General features: G+C 33.3%; 1 protein-coding gene across 1 annotated transcript in view; it reads left to right on the plus strand.

Moving 5' to 3' along the window:
* LOC117180497 overlaps window positions 1–24,939 on the plus strand; it is an 85,836-nt gene that overhangs the window by 43,976 nt on the left and 16,921 nt on the right. The window contains exon 3 of the mRNA XM_033372995.1: window positions 21,796–21,944. Coding sequence (XP_033228886.1) covers window positions 21,796–21,944 — 149 coding nt within the window. The remainder of the gene's footprint in view (window positions 1–21,795; window positions 21,945–24,939) is intronic.

Raw genomic sequence — 24,939 nt, forward strand, 5'->3', positions numbered from 1 at the left:
AGAGATGGCATTACTAGACTAGAACACCGCTATGAGAAATGTATCAGCCTTGGAGGAGATTATGTTGAGAAATAAAAAAAAAAAATTCTTAAAAACGTTGTTGTTCTTGGTCAGGCCAGAAACTTATCAATCCACCCTCGTATTAAACTCTTTTAACAAGTTTCAAATATCCGAACGTACAAACATTTTTTAACGGAGTGTCCGCGCGTAGCGAAATGTGGATGAAAAAAATCTATCCATATACTGTGTATGTTTCATTATCTATACTATAGGGAAGTACCCCCTATACGTAAAATCTATTAAAATTGATCATTTTAAACATTGCAGAGCACGAATCATTATGATTTTTTATTTTTCTCCCAGAAGCACTTTTGAAAGAAAGAGATCTAGAAATATTTTTTGTTTTACACATTTTTTAGAGGTATATAGTTTTGCTGTTCGCCAAATTTTATCAAAAAGAGGCACAGAACACTTCGTTGGGGAAATTTAAAAAATATTCAAACTCATGACTTCGGTAGAAATTGGAAATGTCTTGAATACAAGTTAAAAAATAATAAATAACCTATATAATAATTTTATATTCTAGTTTACTAATCAGTATAATGTTTCATAATTTAGTGGAGATAATAATTTCAACTAATGAAGTTATTACAAAAAAATGAAAGGCCGTTTAAAACATTCTTTACTCCATCCCCTCCCCTAGAGATTGGAAAAGGGTAGGGATTTGAAAAACGTTATTTCTTTTCTTAAACGAGCTTTGGAGTATATATGCAAATAGAGAGACATCCATTCTCTTAAGAATCCTAGGTGTAGGGCAAGTGGTTGATGTATAATGCCCAATACATTATTATGTCTGTGGATATATTCTCTCTGAGCTATCATGCAAATTCTGGTGCTGAAATAATTGAACCGCTGGCGACCAAAAGGGGACATGGCCGGATTCAGCCTGAGAAGTATTGTCCTGAGTGTCAATTTTAAACATCTTGTTAATTTCAATTTTAAAGACTGATTCTTGTAGAGAATTTCAAAGCGCATCTTTTTATCCTTTTGCAAAAATTTATACGTTTTGTAGTTTTTGAGATAATTGGTAAAAAGTGGATTTTTGAAAACGAAAAATTCCAATCTTTTTTCACTACAACTCGCGCTAATTTAGCCAATTTTTATCATTTCCCGATTTCCCCAATACAAAGTACGTCTTTAAGTCTTCTGAAACTATCTAAGAAAGAAAAACGAGAATATTGTAATAAACAAAAAAGTTATTAATTTTTTTTCTGAGGCGATGCAAAAATCATGAATTTTAACCTTCAAGCGCCTCGTTTAGCGAACGAATTTCAAACTACGGAAAGCTTTCATTGAGAAAGTTCTTTATTAAGGTTCAAAGAAGTTTTCTGGAAAGTTTTAGATCAATTGGATTAATAATAGTTCAAAAATTATGAATGTTTTAAAATCCAAGCGGTAATCTTGACGCTGCCCAAAAACGTGCCTGGTCGGCTACGTACGCGCTGCAGCGAACGACATGAAGATCAAGTCAATCTTACCAAAACAAATGCACAACAGTAACTCCAGATATTATCATTAAAATAATTTATTTATTAAACATTTAACATATAATATTATGCATATTATTGAACAAGAATAAATTAATCAAACAATATTTTATAAGAAACTACTTTTAGTAATTTTCGTCACTCTCTTCAGTTTCTTCGGCATCTGGATTCTGAGTTTGTACTTTTAAAAAATATGATTCGAAAAACTCTTTTCCTTTAGCGCTTAAATGCTGCAAGAGATTTTTTACATCCTCTATTTTGGCAGCTTTTAATCCAATTCGGGGTGGAGGACTTTTCGAAAGATTTTCTAGTTTAAGCGTAGGTTTAAAGAAAAAAGTGGTTGGATTTAGCAACTCATAGTTGTCAAAAACATCCACTTTTCCATCGGGAAAAACATGCAAAACGAACACTCTGCTGATTTGGAAATTTTTTGGCTTTCGCATTTTGCCTTTGAAACATTTTTCAAAATCCTGCAGGATATCTTCACACTTCTCGACTATTGTGAATGAAGGTGAACGAGCATTGAGAATCATTTCTACATATTCAGCTTCAGTTTCAATTCGTTCTAATTTTTTCAGCTTTTGCGAATATGTGCCAAAATTCCTATCGCACTGGCAATAGGAACGGCCTAGAACTGGAAACACATATTTAATCTCGCTTTGCAAATATATGGACAATAAAACCAAAAAATGAAACACTGTGTAGTTTTTATTTTGTCCCGGACATGAGTCTGAAAATAAGGTTATGCTGTTGAACTTGTCTATAGCAAATTCTTTAAATACCGCGTATTTGATAAAACTGTAAACAGAGTTAGCACCCTTCTATACAATTCCCTCAAGAATAGGGAACATGTAACTCTGGTTCGTAGTATGTACATGTTACGTTAAATAGAAAAAGCCATGCTAAACGTAGCTAAAACTGCGCGGACACGGGTATTTTTGGTAGTGGCAAATTCTGTGGAAAATCAAATTCGCAGCATAGACTATCATTTTCAGAGAGTATTTGCTTTTTTAATTTCAAATAAATTTCAGCATTGTTTTTGTGATTAATTACTTCTTCGTTTACCTCTCCATTTGTCTAGTTTTTGTAGCAAGTATTGCACACGTCAGTTCTAGGTAATTTAAAACTGAAGCCAACTTTTCGGTTAAAATACATAAAATAAACGGTTTGACTTATTGTCAATTTAGCCCCCGTTTTTTCTTTATAATATTTTCCGAATAATTTGTAAACTTCTACAAGATTTAATGAAGGATTATCAAAACATTTTAGGTTGGTAGAATTTCGTTTGTAATGTGAACTGTGATGTGGAATTGATTCGCAATGCTCTTCAATTATTTTTTTTTAATATTCTGTTAATTTAAGACAACTTTCGCGTACTCCACCTGCCAAATTTTTTAAAGGCTGCTTATTTAAAATCTTTTTTTTGAACATTTCAACTCTTCTTTTGCCCAAACATAGAAAAGCAGAAAAAAATTTCCTACAAATCGGAACATTTTCTTCGTCAGTAGGAAATAAATATATCCAATGAATTAACCGTCCTTGTTTTTCACCTGCATTCGTTTGGATAGGATCCTTGCATTTTAACAATCCTCTGAGAAACACATTTTGTTCATTATAGTTAACGAGATTCCAAAAATTTGTATGTACTTTTTCTTGTTGCACATTTGAAAACTTTTGGTAACATTTTTCTCCACAGCAGAATTCAATAGGTTTGAAAGATCTCTCTGGGATTAGAATATCTTTAGCAATACCGTCTTTTTTAGTTTTAGACTTTGTAATGTATTCTTTTCCCTAAAGAAATAACAAATAATGCTATTAACTTCGTCATTAAAAATTTAAAATAATTACTTTAGACTATCTACATATTATATATAGTTAAGTAAAAGAATTATTTGAAAAATCAAGAATAAAAAAAGTCATAAAATATTAAATTTATGATTAAAATTTATTTAAAAATTGTATTGACGATTTCCAATCGTACCTGATTTCTGGAACATTTTTTCTTATTTTTAATTCACGAATCTTCATTTCTAGTTCTTTTTCTACCTTGTTTCATTTTAATATCTTTTTTTTTTAATTAATATTCTGAAAAATATCTCAAAAATCTCAATAATCTCAAAAAAATGCTTTTCCAACTATTATAAGAAACAATCACTTCGCTGATTCTATGCTTTATTTGTAGAATTTCATAGAAGACGACAAAAAAGTTACTTTTGTGCATTTGTTTTGGTAAGATTGACTTGACCTTCACATCGTTCGCTGCAGCGCGTACGTAGCCGGCCAGGCACGTTTTTGGGCAGCGTCAAGATTACCGCTTGGATTTTAAAACATTCATAATTTTTGAACTATTAATCCAATTGATCTAAAACTTTCCAGAAAACTTCTGTGAACCTTAATAAAGAACTTTCTCACTAAAAGCTTTCCGTAGCTTGAAATTCATTCGCTAAACGAGGCGCTTGAAGGTTAAAATTCATGATTTTTGCATTGCCTCAAAAAAACATTAATAACTTTTTTGTTTATTACAATATTCTCGTTTTTCTTTCTTAGATAGTTTCACAAGACTTAAACACGTACCTTGTATTGGGGAAATCAGGAAATGATGAAAATTGGCTAAATTAGCGCGAGTTGAAGTGAAAAAAGATTGGAATTTTTCGTTTTCAAAAAATCCACTTTTTACCAATTATCTCAAAAACAACAAAACCTATATATTTTTGCAAGAGGAAAAAAGATGCGCCTTGAAATTCTCTACAAATATCAGTCTTCAAAATTGAAATTAGAAAGATTTTTAAAATTGACACTCAGGACAATACTTCTCATGCTGAATCCGGGCGTGTCCCTTTTTGGTCGTCAGCGGTTCAATTCTTTTCTTTTTCATTTCTACGCGGATGGTTTTGCTCAATTTTTCAAGATTGGTGTTCGACCATTTAATGAGCCTAAATGAGTACGCGAAGACTGGGATGGCATAGGTGTTGATTTCCCTGATCTTGCTTGCCGAGCTAAGGAAACTCTTCACAAACAATCTGAGTCTCGTAGTAAATGCAGTCGTTCGGCATTTCTTAACTATTGTATTCTGAATAACCTTAAATTCAATAATATCCAGATATTTATGTGGCTCGCCCGCAGCCATTGTCTCGATGTCATTTTCGAACTCGTTCTCTAACTTTGCGGTCCCTAATTCGGGTTAAATGCACTATTCTGCATTTATCTAGTCCGAGCTCCATGTGGATATTATTGGACATGCTATTTATGGTTCTTCTCAATTGATGAAATTCTAAACAGAACCACAATGCACTAAACGAGGTGTTACTTTATTACTCGCGCACTAGGGTAGGACAGCGAAGAAGTCACGTCCGGTCTGGTTAAAGTCGATTAAACGAAGCAGCACATTAGCTTCTAACTGCCTTATCGAAGTAATCCATATCAGGCGTCCTCGAGTAAAATCATATAAGCACTTTGTACCAAAATAGGTTTTGGTTGTTTGGGAAAATTAGAAAAGATGTAGCTTCCGGAAGCTACGACCACGATCGTCCACCAAAGATCGATCCCGACACAATCGGAAGTCATACATCATCCAACTCATCACTTCCCACAACACCAGAAGACGATGGAGTCGGGAAAATCACCTTATGAAAACCAAAAGTAAAGGAAATACAGACAGAAAAACGAAACTCGTCTGTACCTTGATTTTTACTGAACTCCCAGGAAAAAGGGTCCGCATCCGATTTAACATTATTTAACATCCGATTTTTAACATTACGCTACTACCTGAGTACCGACTGCAACAAAGAAGTACGGCCTGAAAGTCAAAACAGAGGGAAAATTTCAGGAAGAATAAACAATGATGGAAAACCATTCTGTCAATAGTGAAACCCAAAGCTCACTCAAAAGAAAGACAACAACATCAAATAAATTATGACCATCCTGCCCGCCTCGTTCACCAAACGAAACAAATTCCACGTATGGATGTCAAGAGTTTAATGCCGCCCGCCATGGCGCACACAATAAATTTCTGTGCATAAGAAATTCAGTTCAACCCGCCATGGAGCACAATCGGCAGCATTGTGGCAGCGCACAACTGATAACCCTTACAATGTGCAAGTGGAGCGACTGTAGATCCCAAAAGATGTTTCAGCAGAGGCAGATCGCACAATTCCACCCTTGCGAGATTAACACTGGTCACACGTCCTAACGGTGCATGAAAGTACCAATGAGACCAGTAGCGCCAAACAAATAAATTATTAACAGGAAGAGCCTATTTAAAAGATACTCGTCGCAATGCGTATTGATCTAGTTATCCGTGGTTGTCCATGAACAAAATACTTGATTCTTGTACCCCAGAGCATCTTCGCACAATTCAGCAAGTCGATGATGCGCGGGAAGATTTTGCAAACTTTTAAGACTTCAAGCTGATAGTCATGTGATAAAGAAGAAAACACTTGTAGTCAATTAATGCCATGAACTAGTTTATTTCATGTTTACAAGCTTGCGTCATTGCAGCAGCGTCTATGGTAACTAATTCTTTAGTGATTCGCGAGTGTTACAACATCTTTGCTATTTTTCTGTAAAGGTGTCATTCTCTTTGCAGTGAAAATATAATATGATCTTCGGAAAACACCTATTAGTGCACACAGATCTCTTCTGACGATATCTTCTGGGCAGAGAATGCCTTTGTGTTGGTTCTACATGTTCGATCCCTAGTAAAGCACGACCAAAATTCCTTGTGGTTCTAGTCGATGCGATACTTCACCTTCATTATCCCTTTCACCTATGCTTTCAGCTTTAATCGGGTCTTTGTTATCCACAAATTCAAATGAAAGTTTATCAACAGGAAGCTGCAGTTCCGCTTCTATTTGGATAACAGCTATTTCAAAAGCCGAAAGCAATCTGTTTCATATATTGAACGTTTTACATATTGCCGCTGCGTCACGTGTCATTTAATCTCTATTAGTCGGTCTTTAAATATAAAAAGATTATTTCTTGTTTCCTTCAACTAAGCGATAAGTTTTGTCACTAAAACTTCTTTTATGTGGATACTTTGCAGCAAACTTTGTCCTTAATTTGTATCCCTTTTTACTTTTGGTTTCATACTTCGCAATTTCATAATAGAGGCGCACCAATTTCTCTGTCACTGTGGTATCCCACTTCATGCTCTCCCACAGTACACTGCCTGTGTGCTGAGAAACTGCATTGTTTAATAGTCCTAAGAAGAACTAAATCAGTTGATCTTATAGTGGCGCTCTTTTGTATATTGTATTTTATATTTAATTATTAAATACTTTATAGTTATCACACAATTTAGCAAATCCTTTTCGGAGTGATCGTAACTCGTTTGATTTTATTCTCGTTACACTACCAGGGATCAAGATAAAGAATTGCAATATAACGATAAGAAGGGAGTGTGCAGGATGAAAGATAGATATTTAATCAATCTAAAATCTTTACAAATCTGCGTTACAACATACTTCACAAAGTGCACCACGGTTCACACATAAATCCACAATTGTACTAATAAGCCCATATGCAGATCCATACTTTTTACCTCAGCCACATCCATTAAGGAAAGCCCTCCGCTAGGGTCCATTAGGGATCCAAAATTTTTCGTTTTAAGCGTCTGTCACTCCGCTGAAACTTTTCGTCACATATTTCTCATGAAAAAATTTCCTCCACACATTACTAACCTGGCAAATTTTTTGCTTTAGAGTCTTATACCCACCATTCCTTCCTCGATCTACCTTTGGGTACGCTACTATTAGCTTAACCTAAATACACTTGCTGCGTTAAACGTCCTTTATCTATTCTCTTCACATGACCGAACCATTTCAACAAATTTTTTTCATTATTGTCAATCATTCTTTCTTCTACACAAAATTCTCTAATAACCCACTTCTTTAGGACATTATAGCAGAGTTATATAGGGTTTCCAAAAAGTCCCGGGACAGACAAATAAATCCTCAGGTACAATTGTTTGGAGAAGTTTAAGGTTATTCATGAAGTAACATTCTACGAGGAATCCAGTGGTGACCTTAGTTTTGACCTTGACCATGACGTTCATGGTTCTTTCAAGGTCACCTTCTTTTTTTTTAATGGAATCGCGCATTTTTGACATTGGCAATTGAAAGAGTAGAAAATTTCACGTTAAAAAGTTGAGTCAGGTCATAGGTAAGGTGTAACCTTGATGGACGTATCATGGTCATTCAAACTTCAATATGTTCTGAACATTTTATTGCGAGCTAGCTTGTGAAAATCATGCTCTTACCCTACTTACTTACTTAAAAAATGTACATTAAATAGTGACCATCGAGTGACCTTGACCATGACCATCAAGGTCATATCAAGGTCACTCTTTGTTTTTTAATCGAAATAACACTCTGATTGACATCGGAAATAGAAAAAAGGGAAAATTTTACAACAAAGAGTGACTTGTATATGACCTTGATGGTCATGGACAAGGTCACTCGATGCTCACTATTTAAAGCACATTGTTTAAGTCAGTAAAGAGGGTAAGAGGATGATTTTCACAACGGATTCCTTGTTGAAAGTTACTTTAAGAATGATCTCAACCTTCTCCAAAAAAGTAGTACCTACATCTTATACATTTTAATTGATCTAGATGAATTCATTTATTATTTTAATTTATCTTGATGAATTTAGCTAAATTCATTGCAATCTATATTTTCCAAAGAAACTTTTTTTTATAATATTTTTATTTAGTTGGAAGAGCGATATGTTTCATTTCTTCACACTTGTATTAATGCAAGTTGAAGTTGAGGATAATGTTTAATTTAGAGAATTTAAAACGAGATGTGAAGGCTTAGCTTTTGTAGTTTAATTGCACTTAATTGAACATTTTTAATTGAAAAGTGTTCAAAGCTTCTATTTTATATGTGTCAATTTGAGAGTTTAAATAAAAGATTTCCGAATTAAAATTTGTTTAAACTTTAATTTAAATTTCACTAATTACGAATATTTTTGAACTAGAAACGCACGCATGATTAAAGAGATTTGGACAGTCGGTCAGATGGTGTGATCGTCGCGAGCTTGGCTATAGACGAAAAAGCTCGGAAACCTTCGGGCGTTTTTAATATGGTCATTTAGAATTCTGACAAATTCCTGTTGCAGATATCACTAGCGGCACTCATTTTAATACACATTCTTATTTAAAAACACTAAACTTTCTTACATTTCTTACAACTTATGTTACTTAAAATTCTGACTTTTGACTATAAATTTTACAAAACTTGTTATTGACCATTATCACTTTTCCACACTCACCATTTTCATACAGTAAATAAGAGTTTTTCTAAACGTAAATATGAATTTTTGCTCGCTCAAGTTTATAATAATACATCAAGAAATATCATCATCTCTTATCATAGTAGGAATCTTTATAGCAGTACCCCGATTATCTCTAAATTCTTACATTTTATTTCAATTATACATATATAATGAATCAAATATTTATATCAAAAGTCTCTCCGTGTAGTACTACTACACGGAAAGAATTAGTCGCTTAAAAATTCGTCGACTTTGTGTATTAGTCTCGGATACGAGAAGAAGTCGAATAAAGTTTAGAAACCACCTTGTTGAAGAATGTGATCAATAATTATCTAGAAATTATGAAACATTTCAGAAAATTAAAAAATGTTAATTGCAGAGCTTAAATAAACAGCGGTATCAAATTTCTAATCCAGTTAACGAGAGTCTGAACTACAGTCGAAGTAAATCGAGAAGAATGAAAAAAAAAAATTATTCATAACGTCACAAGTTCAACACACACCTACGCTTCTATGCATACACACACACACGCACACCCAACATACATACAATATTTGTTCAGCATACCCGACTTTATGGCTTACAGCAAACCTATACTGGACTAACTTAATACTACTACATATAACGCTGTATACACTAACGGACAAACGCAGTTTCGCACGCTGAATGTCAAAATTCGAATGGCCCTTATATACTCACTAGGTGTTTCTTCACCGCTTGTGAGAATCAGAGCCGTATCTGTAGTATGAAAGGCCCCGAGAATGTCTCACTGTTGAGAAAGTTTGTGTAAACAAAATCTTTTATTGATTTTAGATGTAATTTAATTGTACTTAACAATATTATAGGCACGAAAATGTTAGAAAGCTTATTCAGTTATTCTTTCAATTGTAATTTAATTTATAATATTATTTAGTAATTCTTAATTTCATGTATGCGTCGATTTTGAGTTTATGTTTTTCAGGTGTATATAATATAGATATTATATTAATAATAATGACTAGCTGACTAACTTTTAATAGAAATAGTTACAATTTCAACTAAAACAATTAGTTTTCTGCAAAAAAATAAACTTTGAATAAATTACATAAATTAAAAAAATTGCTTTAAAATTTTTTTCAACATAATAGTTAAATTTTTAAACAAAAAGTTAAATTTTCATTCAAAAAGCTGAATTGTATACTACTTGACCTAAATTGATAAATCATAAAAAAAAATGTTAACAAAGTAGTTCCACTTTCAACTAGAAAAGGGGAAAAAATCGTTAAGATTCTTTGAAATTTCTTTAAATTATTGAAATTAATGGACAATTCCTTGAAATGCTTTAAATCATTCTAAAATATTTAAAATCCTTTAAAATCTCTTGCAATTTTTCAAAGCTCTTGAAAATTCCTTACAATATTTAAAATACCCTAAAATATTTCAAATCGCTTAAAATCTTGTACTAAATTATTGAAATCATTAGAAAATTCTTTGGAATCTTTAAAAATACCGTAAGATATATCAAATCCTTTGGAATCTCATATTATATTACTGTAATCAATTGAAAATTTCTTGGAACCTTTTAAAATACTCTCAAATATTTCGAAACCTCCACATTTTTTTGAAACACCTTGACACCTTTTAAAGATTTCTAAAGTACTTTGAAATTATTTTAAATAACTCTGCTAAAATTGTTAAAATTCTTTAAAATTTATTTGAATTATAAAAATGAATTGAAAATTCATTAATATCTTCTTAAGCATCCTCCAATATTTAAAATCCTTTAAAATCTTTTGAAATCTCTTGAAAAAAATTTGTAAGGTTCTTGAAAATTCCTTGAAAATTTAAAAATACCCTAAAATATTTCAAATCTTTTACAATCTCATACTACATTATTGAAATCAATTCAAAATTCTTTGGAATCTATTAAAATATCCTAAAATATATTAAATCTTTCAAAACCTCATATTAAATTACCTTAATCAATTGAAAATTCCTTATAACATTTTAAAATACTCTTAAATACTGCAACACCTCCAAAATATTTTGACATACTTTGACCTTTTTTTCAAAGATTTTTAAAGTACTTCTTTAAAATTCTTTGTAACTCCTTAAAATTACAAAAATAAGATGAAAATTTCTTGACATCTTCGAAAACATCCTCAAATGTTTAAAATCCTTTAAAATGTTTTAAAATCTCTTGACATTTTTTTAAACTTTTGAAAATTCCTTGAACTCCTGAAATACTTCAAATCCTTTAAAATCTCATTAGAAATTATTGAAATCAATTGAAAATTCCTTGGAATCTGTTAAAATATCCTGAATTATAGCAATTCCTTTAACATCTCATATTAAATTACTTTAATCAATTTAAAATTCCTTAGGATCATTTAAAATTTTCTCGAATTTTTAAAATCTTTTGAAATACCTCAAACATTTTTTTAATATTTCTAAAGTACTGTGGATTTTTTTAAAATAATCCTTCCAAAATTTTTTAATTCTTTGAAATTCCTATGAATTATAAAAATAAATTGGAAATTCCTTGACATCTTTTAAAACATCCTCAAATATTTAAAATTCCTAAAAATCTTTTGATATTTCTTGAAATTTTTTAAAGCTCTGGAAAATTCCTTGAAATTTTAAAAATACCCTGAAATATTTCAAATCTTTTAAAACATCCTCAAATATTAAAAATCCTTGAAAATCTTTTGAAATCTCTTGAAATTTTGTAAAGCTTCAGATTGAAATTTAGAAAAGAGAAAAATTTTAAAACGTTTCATACTGAAATGTTTGTAGATTAGAGTTGTAAAAATTGGATAAATAAAAATTCAAAGCTTTCGAAATTTAATATGCAAAAATTATCAACTATGAAATGTAAATAATTTTCAACTCGATGGGATTCAAGTCTATAATATTTTAATTGTAAACTGGGAATTTTATTTACAAAAAACTAGTAATCATAAATAAATTTAAGGTGATCAAAACTTAAAAGTATGTTTTTCAAACAAAAAATATATAATTTCATAATTATATACAAAAAATGTTTCAGAAATACTTAAAGGTTAACTCGAGTAATTTCTTTAAAAACTTTCATTTAATAGTTTAACTAATCTACAAACAGTTAAATTTTTAATGTTTTAAAATTATTCTGTTTTCTAAATTTCAGTCTAAAATAATTTCATTTACAGATTGCCCAATTGAAAAACATGCATGTCAATTTTGAACGCTTTTAATTTATTTATTATTATTAGTTTTTTATAAATAAACTCTCGAGTTTACAATTAAAAATTTGAAGACTACCCCCATCGATTTTAAAATTATTCTTATTGAATAGTTGAAAATTTTTGAAACTTCAGTTTCGAAAGCTTTAAATTTTTATTGATCCCATTTTAAAAACTCTTATTTACAATCATTTCAATATTTAACGTTTTGAAAATGTTCTCTTTTCTAAATTTCAATCTGAAGCTTTAAAAAATTTCAAGAGATTTCAAAAGATTTTTAAGGATTCTAAATATTTGAGGATCTTTTAAAAGATGTCAAGGAATTTTAAATTTATTTTCTTAATTTACAGGAATTTCAAAGAATTAAAAAAAAATTTGGAAGGCTTATTTAAAAAAATCCCAAAGTACTTTAGAAATCTTTAAAAAAAGTTCTAGGCATTTCAAAAGATTTTAAAGGATTTGAAAAATTTGAGAGAAATGACTTTCCGAACAACCCAGATTTTTAACAAAAATCCTTTGAAAAGTATTAATATTTTTAAATTAAAAATTTTATTGTTTATTTTACTAGAAGAATTTGTCATATGACTAAGCTTTAAAATTCTTTATTCAAATTATGAGCTTTGAGAATGAAAATATTTCAAATCTTCAGACCATCAAAATTGAGTGCTCGTAAAATTAAAGCTTTTAAACGTAAAAAAACCAGGTAATTTTATAAACAATTTCATAAATTTTATTAAATCAATTTTTAAATACAGATACTTTTAATATATTCTATTTAAAATTTCTAATTTTTTCAATTTACAAACTGTTAGGCTTCTTAAATTTGTACGTTTTTCAAGTAATAAATTTAAACATATGTAGTTCCATTGAAGAGGCGGTACATTCTAAACTTTTCATTCCTTTCGAAGATACTAAAATTATAAATATATAAATTTAAAATCTGCTGCCTACAAAATTAAATTCTAATTCAGTTTGTAAATGTAAAAGATCAGAAGTAAACTATCTACGTGAGCAGTGGTGCGGATCACCTCTCGTTTTCTGCAACTGTCGACGAAGTTCTATAAACTGAGGTGTCTCAGTTCTTTGATTTCTAGTCTCTTAAATTATCTTTAGCAAGAAATTTAAAACTCCGTTTAAAATAATATAAAATCTGATCAACTTCATACTATAATGTACAAAATTATGTTTTAAATTATATCTCCTTCAAATTTCTCAACTGTCTTGTAATCTCTAGAGAACTCTAGAACACTCTATCTCATAAATAGTTTTCTATTATTTCTTCAAAGGCATTGACACATTTGAAGACTTTTCTCTCTGTCCAAGATTCTTTAAAGAATCGCCTAAATTTTAAGTGACAAAATTTTTCCTTGTAGTATCCAGTTTGCTTATTATTCTCTGAAAATCGTCGACTCATGCTGTTGTGACAACTTGATTATTTGCAAACGTCAATCCACACACCTTCAACAATGATCCATATGTATATTGCATAATCGAGAGGACATAACCAATAACCAATAACTCAATTGTCCATATACTTTTACACTCGCTTTACTAACTTCATACATGGCTTTTGTTGCATTTAGAAGCCAACTATAATGACTTCATACTCTCTCAGAACTTCCCTAAGTCTATCTCTATCCAGCTTGTCAAAGGCATTTTTCAGATCAACAAATGCTTTCAACTCAAAACTAAGTATTTGTAATAAACAACCTTTTCCCAAGCATAAACTTATCAATTTCTCTCCATTCCCGTTCGTTTTTGGATATCAGAAATAACCAAGTATCCTGCCAATACCTTTGCGTTGCATGGCGATTTCGCCATTAATTATATGAAGAGCATCCGTCAATGAATTAGGGGACCAATTTGATTCTTTTTTACTGCAGAATTGGAGCATATTAATATATGCAATTCCACACGCCCAGCACACATACAACATTAACTATTTTCATGCAGTCGTTGAGAGACAGAAAAAGTATTTAAGAAATAAACATTAAATGAATGCGAGTATTTTGACTTTAAATGTTAATATTCCTGTTTAGAGTAAATGCATATATTACATTTTTAAACATTATATTACGAATAAAATTTCTAGCGCTACGGGGTATCGAACCTACATATATCTATTTCTAAATCTAACGCCTAGCAGTCGGAAGTGCTAACCACTGCGCTAAACCGACAAGTTGAAACTCGATGAAAAAGCCATCCTCATAAGCTACAGTTCAGAAAACTTAAAGTACCAAATTTTAAGCTCTCTTTTGCTAATTATTTATTATTATACGATGTTTTGTAAATGTAAAATACACGAACTGTTAATAGGAATATTAATAAAATACTTTTTAAATAAATAATTTAAATCGATTACAATTTTTCTTCGGGGGATATTTTGTTTTTCCCGGTTGTAGACTACTTGACAACTTTTTACAATGACAGGAAATGTAATTTTTTATGACCATTAAAAATTGGTAACGACGGAACTCAGAAGTTTGATCGTAAATGTTGATAATTTCTTAATAATAAATTTTTTTAACTTTCATGTAAGATTTGGTTTTTAGGTGTTTTATACTATTTCACAACGCTTAAGATTAATACAAAATGTAAATTTTTTCTGAACATTTGCAATTTTTCATAAAGATGAAACTGATAATTTTTCTCTTAAAGAAATGTAAATCATATATTTTTCAGAAATTTTGAAATTTGCATAAGGTAATTTTAAAACCACGCCAAAAAACTCGTTGTTTCGAGGCTTTTGTCATTTGCTTTTTATATTGTATATTAGGTATTATATTATTTTAGATTTATTATTAATCGTTTACAAAAGTGCAAAAAATTATAAATTTAATATCTGTATGTTTTTTGCCGTCATACACATCCATTTCTTAATGAAATCAGAAAAAGTAATTAAGTTATAAACAAAGTTTAACAATGTTTTGATCTCATCTTCATTTCAGCGTTTTTCACAATCATTAAGAGATACGCGGAGAAAACTTGAGCTCCAATATTTGCTACAAATCAGACTAGATTTTACTTTTTTTTAGTTTTCAATGGAGGGGCATAGAGGAACTTTTGTAACATTTATTACTTTTAGTTGTAACTAGTAAAGCAGCAAGTATTGTATTATAGCCACTTAATAATTTCGATAAAAGAAAATTCTAAATTTCTTGCATTAATATCTGCTGAAGATTGAAATATTTACAAAGGACTACAGTGATGTCGAGAGAGACCGGCGCACTGATTTAGTAAGCGACTTAGTAAAAATTGGTACAGTCAGATTAGCAGACGAAAAAAAACCTAACCTGCGCCGCGTCGCGTTGTAGGTTAGAACACATGTATCCTTTACACAAGCATACAACACAAATGCAGTCTCATTATGAGATTTTGAACTGTTTCAAAATATTATATTTATTAAATTTAAATTGTATAGTACACATGATTATAGTTTATACATTATTATACACATTCCGCAATATTATATTAACAATCTGACACAGAAAAATGTAATTAAAATATAAAGCTGGTAGGAATCGAACACGGGTCTCCGGCGCGATAGCACGGAGATATTCCGTCCTGCTAAACTAGATAATGAAATCATCACGTTGAAAGAGAAGGTGAAATGGGATAACATGGTTTGAAGTTAAAATGAAGGTTAAATCAGTAAAATCAACTTTGTCAATTTATAGCGTTGAAAGTGAAAGAAGTCGAAACTACGGTTTTTAATTATTTAAAAAATTATACTTTCAATGACATGTTTTCAATTGCAGCACTATAGCAGTCTTCTTTTTATTATATATATTTTCAAACTTTTACTCGGTTAAACTCGGTTATACTCGGTTATACATCATAGCCACGGACAAAGGCAATTGACTGTCGAAAATAGAATTTTAGAAGTTAATTTAATGCGATGCTTGAAACCTCCTGCGATGATGATCCCGTTGGTCAAGAACGTTTCTTACAATTCGACAGGTGTTCAATAAAACTGCCTTCGGAGCTGCTGCCAATACCCTACTGGCTCATAAATGTTCAAGATGTTCAGTGCATCTTGCGTGCACATTGCCTGAGGCGAATTCACAATGGGATTAATACATGCATGATTGACATACCTGCATATGGTCTTTACTTCATGCCTTAACTCGCTATAATTGTGAATCTTTTTTGTATAGGTTCACTGCAAATTTCGGTTAAGTGGACAAGCAATGTCGATGATAAAGATTCTTCCTAGGTCCTAGGTTTAGGGTAAGTTGTTGATGTATAATGCCCGCTACATCATTGCGTCTGTGTGTATTCTCTCTGAGCCGTCACGCGACAGCCATCAATAATGTGCTCGATGGATTCGTTGGTATCTCTACATAATCAACCACGTTTTTATGTAACACGCGTTTGCGGTACTTACTGGTGCTGGCAACCTTGTCCTGTACCGCTATGACGAATCCTTCCTTCTCTGGATACAGAACACCCTTTCTTAGCCAAATATTGGATGCCTCACTATCCACTTCTGCCCTGATATTCAAGGCCTCATCTAAGGACAAATTTAAGGGCGTTTAGTCCAGATCCGCTTGACAGATGTTACTGTAAAGCACAACATTTCGTTTACTTTAAAAATATTCCTTCTTCTGTGTAACTTGTGACTAACACAGTTATTTGACATCTACAATGCCCCTACCCCCTAAATGTCGTGGTAGAACTACCCTTTCAATCGCTGAATTTTTGTGGTGCATTTGGTGCTTCACCATTTCTATGCGGACGATTCTGTTTAACTTTTCAAGGTCGATATTGGACCACTTGATGAGCCCGAAGAAGTTTGTGAGAGCAGGGATGGCATATGTGTTGATTGCCCTGATTTTGTTTGACAAGTTCAGAAAACTCTTCATAATCAATCTGAGTCTCGTAGTGAAGGTAGTCGTTAGGCTTGTCTTAACTATCGTATGCTGAATACCCTTCGATTTAAGAATACCCAGATTCGCCTCACCCCTTGCCTCGATGTAATTTTCAAATTCGTTCTCCAACTCTGTGATCTCTAATTCCCCTCTGAATAAATGCACTATTCTAAATTTTTTAGGTTTTTTAGGTAACATATACGTAGTACCTTGGAGCATAAAACCTTGCATCAAATCTGAGTGTGCAATGACCTTCTGAGAACACCTTGCCAACGCAAGATTCACACACGTCAGGTACTTGTACCAAAAGTTGTGCACCATGTCCGGACCTGGAGCTTTCCAGTTAAATGACCTTTTCAAAATCGCTGAAACATTTAAAGCTGTGATCTTTGTCAGCTACATTTCAGGGCTATTGCTTGCCCTTGTTTTCTCCAGTTTGAACCACGCGGTATCCGAATTGCATCGGTTCATTTTTCGCCAAACACCCGACCAGCAGTTAGTCATATCTTCCAATTAAGGGACTTCGGTGTCTTGCTGGTTATTTTGCTTTATACTCAGTTCCCGATAGAACCTTCTTTCATTTGTCTGAAAGTTTTGGTTTTGTTGCCTTCGTGCATTACTTTTCTTATACGGACGGAGGCTGGTAGTAAGAACATCAAGTCTCTGTCGTTGAGAGTCTAAAATTTCATCCAATATTGCTGGTGTTAATGGCTCGATGTGCCGAGGGTAGATAATTTTAGTAACATGGTTCATCAGCTTTCTGGTTCTATGTCCTTTTTTATATTGAGTTAATCGACCCAATTTGCACCTTACTTTGCTCACATCCATATCCAACCTGATCTTCCATGGTGGATCTCGATTTTTTGCTGGGACAAAAATTGCATTTGCAGGCCTAGTTTTGCGGCCCAACGTTCTAACGGTTGCCACAGCTGCACAGTATACAAGAGTTTGCACCTCCAACGCATTCTGTGCTACGTTCAAATACGTAGGTAAAACCTTGCTGTCGAGATGTGCTATTAGTGCACGCAGATCATTTGTGATGTTCATTTTGGACAGAGAATGCCTTAGTGTTGGTTCTACATATATGAACTCTAGTAAAGCATGACCAAAATTCCTTTCCAGGTGCTGTAGTTCTTCTGAGATTTCCCTATCCACATCATCGTTAGTAATATCCGGATGTGGTTCTAATGGATCCGGTTCATGATGTTCATTATCTCTAGCACCTGTGCCTTCAGCATCAATCAAGTCTTCGTTATCCACATCTTGCAATGCGAGCTTATCAATAGGAAACTGCCGTTCAACTTCCATTTTGATAGCAGCTATTTCAACAGCCAAAAGCAGTCTGTTTACAGATATTGAGCGTTTTTGATCTGCCAGATTCTGCTCATTTATTTTTGTGGCTAGCTCTGGGTATTTAAGTAAGAAGAGTCTATGATGTTCTCTTCTCACACTTTGCCCACATTTCTCTGCAAAAAATTAAGGCGCATAACGTCTCTCTTCATATGGTATGTCTATTTTCATCGCTTTTTTGGTTGCTGAACCTCTGCTGCTGCCTCTGGTTGTATAAGGTCATCCACCTCTGGAGGATGTGGTGATGTTTGATCATCAATAGGTTTAGGAAGAACATCAATTGCTCAGGCTGTTGTTTAATCTCCATTGCTGGGTCTGCTGTAACATGTAGATTAGTCCTAATGTCTTTCACCTTCGCGTTAAGATCTCTTAGTGCAACTTTTTGTATATTAGGATACTTTGCAGCAAATTTTGTTCTTAAATTGTATCATCTTTCCTTGTTTGTTTCAAACTTCGCACTTTCATAATAGAGACGCACCAATTCCTCTTTCATTGTGGCATCCTAATTGATGCTCTCCCATGGTATTTCTGTCGAGCTAGTTGGCTGCAAATAGCTAGCGCTAGCTAAAGAATCCTCAGCAGGCACAGTTGATGTTCCACTGCTTACCGTTTGTCGCAGATGTTCTTGCTGGCCAGCTGTTTGATTAGTGAGATCTGCCTAACCATCTCGCAGCTCACCATCGCCACCGTCCCGCATGCTGTGGCCCCCAGCTGTGGCTCTAGCGTCGCCCCGACTATCCTCGGGAAGCGACAAGCGTTTCAAAATCTTTAATATATTCTCCATTTTTCATTTATGAGTTTTGGTGTTCTACTTAGTCCCTCTCCTCTTCGTTATCAGCCTATTTGTCATGGGAAACCCTGTCAGTAGCAATACTACCGCCAACATTGCCGTCAAAGTCATGAGAGGAGAGCTTAAGCCCTACCGCGGCATCAACGCGGAAGGCCTTCGGTTTATTATTATTATATTATTTAAAATGTTGTCACAGACTTAAGGTAGTTACTGTCCAACATTTGAAAGGTCTTTTTTCGTTTTGGAGTTGCATTTTATTTTATTATTTTGCGCGGGGCTGTTCCGGTATATATCATTAGTCACGGACGCATTTTTATAATGGAACCAAGTGGTCTGATGGGAGCAGAGTGCCCCGACATATTGGACAAAGCCTGGTTTTTGCCCTATCATTGACGGACTGGGTTGCAGTCCAGTACACGATGGGGAGACCTATAGCTTAAAGTGGGTTCCAAACCATCAGAACTGCGGTAAAGGTACATAAAAAAATTTCCAGAAGTACCGGCTCAGTAATCGAACCCCGAACCTCTGAGGTGAAGCCCGAGCGTCTAGCCAACTATTATTATGATTATTTTATGAGAGAAATTGTAGGCTCCAGAAGCTACGATCATGGTTCCTTAAAGCAAAGGATCCCGACATAACCAATTCCGACGCTCTTCTCTACGTATAATCCGTAAAATTTACCATTAAGGGGCTTTTCAGCATGTTCCTTTAGTAGAAGCGAATGTTCTGCTTCCTGTAGAAGACTTTTAAGCACCAAAGTTGTTAGTCATGCTAGGTCATGTGTAATGTTGCTGAAATGGGAGACCAAGCTACGCTGCGGCCTTATATGCGGCTCGTTAGAGAAACGCCGCAACATTGATGACTTCATGTTCGTGCACAAATCGCAGTAGATAATCTGTGCTTTTCAGAACTGAGTAGGCTGTAGCAATTCTATTATTTATATAGTAAAATAAGGTAATACAATTTTAAGTTGGTTCCTGGTTCCAACGCTCTAAACGCAACATAAAAGTTTGCAAAATACACGGCAATCAGAAGTCTTCTTCAAAAACGTCGTAAAACAATTATCTTGCCACTGTTACAATATTTGTTAACACTTTATACATGCGCATACGCGACGCATACGTGCTGACACGCCATGCAGCGCATATGCGACTCAAATGTTGACACATCTGTCTTTAACCTTGCTCTCACGACGTGCAGATTAATCTACACGTTGCGCCCGCAGTATGCGGGCTCCATGCAGCTTTTTTTGTTTTATGCAATAGATTATATGTTCAGTTTCTAAGGAGATGGAGTAGTCAGACCGATTTCCCGACTTGAAGTCGCACAGGTAGCAATTTTAAAAAGGAAAATTAGAGAGAAAATAAAGCAAGAAAAACAGAATAGATGTAACATTTAGATAGGAGCAAAGAAAGCGGTTTTTATATTTGCAAGTTGGTTTCCTTCAAAAACTTGAAAACTGGCGTACACATCCCAACTGTAGGTTTGACTAAAAATTGATAGCTACAGAATGGAGGAGGGCATTTCAACATTTCTGTTTAGAAATATGTTAAGATTTATTCTAGGAGCGTTGCATCTGGGGCATGCACAGATTACATGGTGACAGTCTTCTTCGACATTAGGGTCACATGAAAAGCTTCTAGAAGAAATTATTTTTTATCTGAGCCCGACTGGCATTCAAGGCGTAGTGGTTGCTGCTTATGCGACAGAGAGAAACAATCCATTCCATGCGAGCCTAAAATAACTAGAACCAGGTTTTCCTACTAGATTTAGGATAATACTTAGTGTACGTGAGACCTTTGATTCACAAGTTAAACTGAAAAAATCAGAGAAGGGAAGGGAGGTGCTTAAGAAAGATACATCTCTGGATCCAGTTTTGGCTGCCAGGTCAGCGGCTTCGTTGTCGGGTATGCCCTTGTGGACGGGTATCCAAACCAAGGAGACTGTACAATTGAACTGTTTTAGAATTACTAGTTGGTTTCTGATCATATAAGTTAGATAGGAGTTGGAATCAGCCATAGACTTCGAACCATCCGTGAAGAATGGGAGATATTCATGGACTTTCCGTTGACCAGATCCTTAAAAAGACCCACAGGATCCTTTGCTCGTTTCCACGTGATCACCCTTGCTGTTTACGCGTTTCGGGTTACTATCTCGTTAAAGCAAAGACTGGAGTCAGTGTGGGCATCTGAAGACCCACAGCGTTTACATCGTTAGCTAGATTTACAATGTTTGCTACTGTGCTCAAATCGAAGGAAACTGATAGTCAGTCTTGGTTGAGGGATATAGGAGTAAACACAAAAAGAGGCCAAGAAGAGAGACTTTACGTGGTTTATTTATTTAAATTATTTGAAACGGTTTGCTTTGAAAGAAAAAGGATAATATTAAGTGTTTATATTAAATACCTAATAGTATGTTCCATACTTTAAATTTTCTTGCCCGTAATAGCTAGAAATAGTCTCGAGCACCAGAGCATTGTAGGCTACATGCTTGATGAACTTTTTTTACCTGGAAAAACACTAGATTTGATTGATACTCGAAAGCATGCAACATAACATCTACACTGTTGGCCCACTATAGCAGTGATGCTAACCAACCGTGACTTTTTCAACTTAGATTAAAATTAATTAATGCTTTAAAAGTGAACATTTCCTTTTCATATTTATCTGTATTATTGTTGATAGTATTTATTGATTTTGATTTATATGATTTTATTTATTTATTGATAATTGATTCTATTTTAATTTCACTTTTCGATTTAGGTGCGCCAAAGTTTATTCCCCAACACCGGAAGAGAGGAAGAAAAATTTTCTGGTTTACAATTTTACATATACTGTATACCAAATTTCGGGAAAATGCACAAAACTCCGACGCAGAAATTCATAATATTATTATTAATCTCACGACTTCGGTACAGAATGGGATTTTTTAACTACAGTTTCATATATTTTATTTATTTTTGAAACATCGTACATCGACTAATGTAGAAGTAATATAAAGATTATTGAAACTTTCTAATAACACTGGAAGATATTATTAAGACGTTTTTCAGTACCCATACATTTTTTCGAGGTACATCGTTTTATTGTAAACTAAATTTAATCGGAAAGATGCAAGGAACTCCGATGGAGCAATTTTTAATATTATAAAACTCGCGGCCTCGGTGGAGATTGGAAATGTTGTTGAATATATATTCAAAATATACTAATCAACTTGATATTTCAGAATTTTTTTAGCAGTTTCACGAACTTCTTTTTGAACAATTTCAACATTATCTCGATAAACCTTGACAATACCTCTCAGGGGCGAACCCAGAAAAAAATGGGGGGGGGGGGTCAAAAAATGTATATCCCATGCATAGTTTAGCGGCATCGGCCTTTAATACGAAAGACCAAAAGTTTCGGGGGGGGGGGGTTTGAACCCTCTAAACACCTCCCCTGGATCCGCCACTGATGCCTCAAAACTTTCTTGTATTGCATGCAACCATTTGAAGGATAAAAATTTGAAATTTAAAAAATTTTAAGTCGGGAGAATGGGTAAAGATGTATCATGTATAATGTAATCAATTTTTTTAAATTTAACAAAAGATGAGCATCCTAGGAATACTTCACATTTTCATGATCCTCAATTTTAAGGAACTGCAAAAAATTCTTGAAAATTCAAGCACTTTAAACTACAAATAATTAATGAAAATGTTAAATAAATAAGGCTGGAGAAGAGTTTAAGCAACATATAAAGGACTGCGGCTACCTTAGGGCAATAGCTACGTACTAAATAACGTTTCAATCAAATAAAAGTAATAATTTAATGAAGAAAAACAGAATTTACAAAAGAAAAATTTCTGAAAATTGAATGCAAACTACAAGCGATAAATTGCAAAAATGAATACTTAAATTTCTGCTGCTGAAGTTAATAATCTCTGCAAACAACAGTGTTTGTTAAAATTGTATAATGAAGCACTTTAAAAAATTCTTAAGCAAATATGGAAGCGAGCGACACGAGATGATTGAAAAGCATGTATATGTACATGTCTGTTTTTTATTGGAAACGGAAGAAGTGTTGACTTGATGATACTCTAAGTGGGAGTTAACAGGTAAAGTACTTAAACTTAAGATAATTGTATGTTTTTGTTGCAAAGCATCACGAATGGAAAAAAAACATGCACCATGACTAATTGGCACGAATCGTTTGGCTACAGTAAGACACTACAGGTGCTATACATATATACATTTATATTGCAATATGTATGCAAACGTCCGGTGCAATCGTATATACAGTAGCATAAGGTTAAGGTTATCAAGCCACAGGTGTTGAGGCGTACATTATAGCATGTCTATGTCCTTATGTAAACGATCGGATGAATACAGCAGGGAAAACCCCACGTATATGTCTGAGTTATATTTTATAAGTATGCAATCTTATTTTATCGTGTATTATCATTATGACTCCTTAGCGTTGTGAGAGAAACGTATTTTCAATGACCTTATCTCACTATCTAGCATTTTGTTCTCGAATTCTTCATATTTTCAATTTTTTGTGATTTATTTGTAAATATTATTATTGGAACATTTTTAGTTTGATAATTTGGAAATTAAAGAGAAAAAAACTAAAAATTACACTGTTGGATACGACTTGAATATTCACTCAAATTTTGTGTGTTTTGGGAGTATTTTCTATTCATGCACATTAAATTTAAAGCATATTGTACATTAATTTTCATGGACACGTGCCTTAAGGTTTGCAGCCATGCCTTACATGTCGTAAACAATAAAATGGAATAAAAAAACTTCGAACATTAACAGCTACTAATTATACACTAGAGCTCTATAGCGAGGGGAAATACGGCTTCAAATACTCATTTGCCACATGTCTCGTTTCCACCACCACGAACCTCTACTTGTCTGTACTCGCTGAAGACCCGTGATGTATACGAATTTTTTCACAAAAAGTGGAATTTTTGGGGCAAAAAAAGTTGAAAATAAAGTTTGGAGGACGCCATTCAAACTTTTTTCATATATTACACAGGCATTATGAAACTTATTTTTTAGATAATGGGCTATTTACTCTGCACGTTCGCAAAGTTTAGATTAAATCCCGTTTCATTTTGATGCGAGAAATACAACTTATCTACTTGAAAATTATCCGCAACCAAAAGTCTCTTCTGTTTTTTGTGTGACATTTTCGCTGAAATGCCGAAGAAGACATTGCCTTAAATGGTCATAACTTTTGCTTACGCTGCAGTACTGTCAATAGGCAAGTAGACAAATCATAAATATTTACTTCGGTTTAAATTTATGAACGTATGTTACGTTGTTTTTAAACGGACTCAGTGAAGTTACGAGGTTTAGAAACTGCACGCTTCAGATGCGTTGTTTTTAAAGAGGACCGGTACAGTTAGGGGATTTAAAATTGACCCACGTAAGATAAGTGTTTTTTATTAGGATACATCGATACTGTTTAGTTTCCGTCAGCATAGAAAAGTATTCTCCAAGAAGTTTGGGAGTAAAGTATGATTGCGGATTGACAGAAGTGGGATACTGTCGAAAAATTCGAAATCTTCGATATTTGAATATACGATACCTCGCAAATTTTATTAATACATCTTTTTCCTTTATATGGAGTTTCCTCGAAATCAACATTTCGCCATTTGGAAATGAGCCTACTTGACAACTATTAAGTAAACAAGTTTAATGATAAATTTTTTTATGGTACTCTTTGGTTTCTGTTCCAAAACTATTTTTAGAATTAAAATTAATAATCAGCATAGTTTACTTGGTTTCATAAATCATTATTAAAATTCTGACCGGGCGAGGTTTACTGATCATGTGTGTTTCCAGTAGAGTTCAGCGGTAATGTACCTTCATATTTCGGGTGCCTGTATCGAAGGAAAAGACGATTTTATGCAG

The sequence above is a fragment of the Belonocnema kinseyi genome, chromosome 9 (genome assembly GCF_010883055.1).
Source record: "Belonocnema kinseyi isolate 2016_QV_RU_SX_M_011 chromosome 9, B_treatae_v1, whole genome shotgun sequence".
Lineage (NCBI taxonomy): Eukaryota > Metazoa > Arthropoda > Insecta > Hymenoptera > Cynipidae > Belonocnema > Belonocnema kinseyi.